The sequence below is a fragment of the Penaeus vannamei genome, chromosome 26 (assembly GCF_042767895.1).
Source record: "Penaeus vannamei isolate JL-2024 chromosome 26, ASM4276789v1, whole genome shotgun sequence".
Taxonomy (NCBI): Eukaryota; Metazoa; Arthropoda; class Malacostraca; order Decapoda; family Penaeidae; genus Penaeus; species Penaeus vannamei.
In genome coordinates this window covers 22,542,550-22,547,549 of record NC_091574.1, presented here as the reverse complement: position 1 = coordinate 22,547,549, position 5,000 = coordinate 22,542,550, and the positions used below count along the sequence as shown (strand labels likewise).

At 32.9% G+C, this 5,000-nt stretch overlaps 1 protein-coding gene across 5 annotated transcripts in view; it reads left to right on the top strand.

Moving 5' to 3' along the window:
• Window positions 1-5,000, top strand: part of Stat92E (Signal transducer and transcription activator Stat92E) — a 67,189-nt gene that overhangs the window by 8,774 nt on the left and 53,415 nt on the right. For 3 of the 5 annotated variants that reach the window (XM_070140173.1, XM_027383199.2, XM_070140172.1), the window contains exon 2: window positions 4,894-5,000. This exon is cut by the window's right edge and continues 33 nt beyond it. In XM_070140173.1, coding sequence (XP_069996274.1) covers window positions 4,900-5,000 — 101 coding nt within the window. In that variant the 5' untranslated portion in view covers window positions 4,894-4,899. Of the gene's footprint in view, window positions 1-4,410; window positions 4,621-4,893 lie in introns of those variants that run through there. The other 2 variants (XM_027383196.2, XM_027383198.2) reach the window with 1 other exon arrangement.

Here is a 5,000-nt window from a genome sequence, read left to right as displayed (position 1 = left end):
TGACATAATGGTTATGTTATCTGGATCAAAGGGGTTAATTAGTTTTGTAACATGTACAACTGGTGCTCCCAGCATACACAGCAGGTAGTGGCAAACCTCCGAAGTTAGCCTTGCCCTCCAAAAGACAAGTATTAGTATTCATATTTTCCACAAGACTAGCTTCGAGAGAGGGAATAGGTGAGACAACAAATCTTGTATATGTGTAGTTTTCTAACCAGCCTTGTACAGCTGTTTGAATAAATTTGTGGCCACCCTAAGGCTATGAAGTATATATTTTAGTTGGTAACACTATTGCATTCATGTATAACATTGTAAGCTCTGTTGATATTTTAATAGTGACCAAAAAAATTAAGCAAACTTTTTCACTCATGTTTTGATAGTTGAAATTAAATGCAGTCGAAAGTATACAAAGAAACAGACATGCCTGTCTTAATTTTCTTATTGAATGGTATTTTTTTGTAGCTATAGACAACAACATACAGATAACATTCACTAAAGGATAAGTGAAACCACTAAATTTATAAGAAAAGAAACAACTTTAAAGAAAACATTGATAAATAGAAGTATGATATAATTGTCAGCTACCTATACTTCCCTTTTCCTGTGCAAATTTTTACACAATTAAAATACTAACCATACATGTTTATTTGTTCTCCCATATTAAACATGATGGATCTGTACCTTATATAATCATGTTACATGTAATTTAGGCATTTGCCAATTTTTGTTTTTAAACATTTGGTATTTTCTTGCTAAAACAAAAAAGTGCAGGTGAACTTAACTTTATGCTTTTCTTACCAAAAGTTATACCCTCTCAGAATGATAAATACTTGTAAGATGATGTTGCTATCCAGTAACATTTATTTTTTTCTGGAATTATTTATTCCTTTCCTCTATCATAACCTTCACACATCGATGACCAGTTATGTTTAGTTATAGTTGGAGTATGAATATAGCATGCTTATCAACCTGAGGGTTTTATAAGTAGGCGGCTGCATAAAATATAACCAAATATGTTTCACAAATGTTCCATGACTGAACAAGAGAGAACAAATATTTAGGTTAAATTGTAATCAATTTGTAAATGTTAAGAAAAGGGAAAAGGAAATATAGGCAGTAGACAATTGTATCTTTTACTAATGTGTTTTACACTTAATTTGTTAGTTCATCTTTTTATGAATGAATGAATTAATTTATTATTGGAACATTCATCTTTTAGCAAGTGTAAGCTCTAAGCAGTATAGCTTGTATAGCATTTGATAAAAAAATGAAGACATGGAATGTGTGGGTTGTCTTGTGCATTTTATTTCAAATAATGGAATGTAAGGGATTTATTTATTTTTTTATCCTATGATGATGGGGCCTGATTTATTTGTGATGTATTATTATGCAACAGTCTGGACATTATGGCTAGGTATAAGCTAGGTATAAAGTACTGCGAGTTTACACATCATAGGCTGTTATGTCATGATTGCTATAGCCAGTCCCTCACTGAAGAGTTACCAGCAGGATTTACAATGTTATACTTAAATGCATTACAGTACTACCAAATAAAATCTTACCTCAGTGTTTTTAATGTGTACATGTTTGGTTTGGATGGCAGGTAGCTCACTGGAAAAGAGTACATTCATAGTTATTTTTTAGCCTGAAGTCTTGTTCACTACAAATAAAAAAATGCAGAGTCTTGTTGGGCATAATAATGGAAATCCTGTCAGAAAGTGATTGGCTTTTTCCTTTTAACTTTTTCATTAACCCACTAGCAATGGTATATTTTGAAGCCGAAAGTAATAGTTTCCGGGCAGCTACAAAATCAATGCGCAGGGCTGGACCGGAATCAGCACAAGCTCCGATCCAATGTTACACCAGCGGGACACCCAGCAATGTTGTTTTTTTTCCACGTGTCTCATATCTGGGATACCTGTCATAAATGGGTTAAGAATAAGACATTTGCATTATTCACACATAAGTCTGGTACTGCTTGGCAAGTTTACTTCAGCCACATTCATGATATTTCCCTCTGTACAACCCCTCTCTGGGTGTGATATAACCATATATTTAATTGGAATGAGGGTATTTTGATTAAATTTCATGCTAACTTGCATTTTATGGGATTGGAAGATTTGAGAATATAGTTGATATTTTAGACACTGTTTGTAGACCATCACAATTCTGGTCTGTTCGATATTCAATGCTTCTGTTAATTCAAGGTAAAATGATAATACCTGGTTTTTAGGTAAAAGGTAGTACATGCCTCTTTCTAAGCACAGTCTGTATTTTAGTCCATATGTAAGTTGAAAATTGATATATTCCCCCTAGTTAACTGCAGTGCTTACATATGATTTCCATCTTTTCAAGTTTTATGAAACCAATGGAAGCGAGTGTCTCGAGATTCGGAAAAACTTGGGAACTTGACCATCATGAAAGGAGAAGAAATGCTTATTGAAATATTTTGTAACATTGATATGCCACTTTCTTGAAAGACAGTCAAGAACTGTGATATACTTTTATTGTTATGAGTATAGCAATTTATAATAACAGTGATAATATTGGTATTTGGTATTCTTGAGACTACTTGCTGGAATGATAAATAATCAGAACCATTGAAACCTAGGGTATATCCTACTAATGCAACCTATACTAGGCTCAGGCTTGCCATAATTTTTTATGATAAAGGGTCATCCCTGTGGTAAAGTGTTAAGGTATCCAAACTAAGTAGATAAGTAGAAAAAGTGAACTGTTGAGGTTGCCACGTTAGTAAGATTTAACCTGTAATAAATTTTTCTTGTGCTCTTATGCTTCCTATGTAGAACAATGAAAGGAATGTTATTGAAGTTCTTGGCAGGGAAGGATGATGGAAATACTTTTTTTTTTAACATGGTGATAATGACCAATTTTGCTCCTCATTAGTATTGGAAGTTGGAAAGAGATAAATAACTATGTACTTCCTGTTGAAGAGGTATGAATAAAATATGAAGTTACATACAAATTTAGATTTAATTGAAGTGCTTAGTTCCTTGTCTTAAAATAGTGTTTTCTTTCCATTGATGATTTTTAATATAGGTATAAGTAAACTATCAGCAAATTGCAGGAAAAGTAAAAAAGGTATGAATGTAAATGAACATATTCACAATATATGAGATGTATTTGTGTTATGTCTTTATATAGTGTAGCTATTCCATTATAGTGTTCCACAAGTGTATCAATCTACCTTAATTTTACTTAATTGTATGGTAACTGCTTTGTGTGATTGTGTTCCTATAAGAGGTTGAAAAGCAAAATTCATTATTTCAATGTTATAAAGAGATTAGTATTGATGTGTCTGAATCTCCAATAATTGGTTGAATTATTGACTCTTTATATGGTGACACAATATTCATAAGAAAGATTCTGTTACATTAATTAGATAAAGCAAAGAATAAGTATTGAGTGTCAAAGTTAATTTTTCTGTAGCCTGAGTAATGTAATGAAGCTAGAATTATGAAAAATGTCTATTGACATTTTTTTGGAACAGCTTCATGACTGTTTCGTGGAGTTACTCTTTGTTATCACGGGCACTTATCTCTTATTAAAGATTGTATGAGGAAAACTTGTTTCTCTAGTCATCTTCCCTTGTTTTATTTTATTTTATTTATTTATTATTTATTTATTTTTACATAAAAAAGGGGAGAAAATTATTTGTGAACAGATAGATAGATAAATATATAGATAGATGAAAGATGTACTAATACACTACCGCATTGATATGATGACTAATAGATAGATATTGATGTTATTTCATATCTGTTGACACGCTGAATCATATTTTTAGAGCTCATGTATATAAAAAAAAGTCTGGGAATCATGCAGCAGTCAACCTATACTGCGAACTTCTTGTGAGTTGCCAGAAAGTTATCATCATCATCATCATCATCATCATCATCATTATCATCATTATTTGTGATTATTATTATTATTTGTGTGGGTGTGGGTGTGGGTGTGGGTGGGTGGGTGGGTGGGTGGGTGGTTGGGTGTGTGTGTGTGTGTGTATCTGTCTGTCTGTCAGTCTCCATATTTTCCTTCTTTTTTTCACCCTTCCTCATTTGACATAATTGCATTTCTATAGCCATGGAATTTTCTCAGATATATATTTTCATATGCTTCTAACCAAAAAAAGATAGAAATAAGCATAGACTTGCTGTACACTTTATTTATATTTGTGTTAATTTGAGTGTTTCTGCTCAGTCACAGTTCCTCGAATTTGTAGAGAATATCTCAGAACTAGTGGCTTGAATACGTGGAAAGAGATTACAAGCAGAAAGATAAGATGTGTTGTTGAGAGACCCTTTGTCAAAAAGGAGGAAAATTCCTTGTGATAAGAATGCTTCAGAGATAAGCTATCTGAATGCAGTCTTTCTTTCAATTTGAAGTATCAGAAGAGCACAAATTACCCTCCAAGGCACACGTGTTTATACTTGCTCTCTAGTATTGTCAGTTTAGGTTGAGAAAATATATTTTGAGAGCACTTCTGTGGTGTTCACTTTTGATTTTATAAATAGCTGAGAACATATTTAGCGCATTACCTTCAACTGGTTGTAGAGGATGGGGTTGACATCAGCTGATCCTAGGGGCAACATGAAACGTGTATGTTGTGTTTTCTCTTATTTAATCATATTAATCTTGTATGTAAAATGTTTTTTCAGGTTTTATGACAGGTATTAGTTTAACAATAGACATGTAGCCCTATCTAGATGCTACATTTCTTGACTACTAAAGGTAGTCAACTTGCAAGAATTATTACAAATGTTTTCCATTGATTGCATTTTGTTATAACTGGAAATCAAAGTAAAAGACATACTTACAATAACTTCCATTCGGAAATTTACAAAGTATAATTTTTGATTGTTAATATTTCAGAGCACAATGTCGTTGTGGAACAGAGCACAGCAGCTACCCCCGGATGACCTCCGTCGGGTCCAAGGTATATATGGTGAACAGTTCCCCATTGAGGTGCGACACTACCT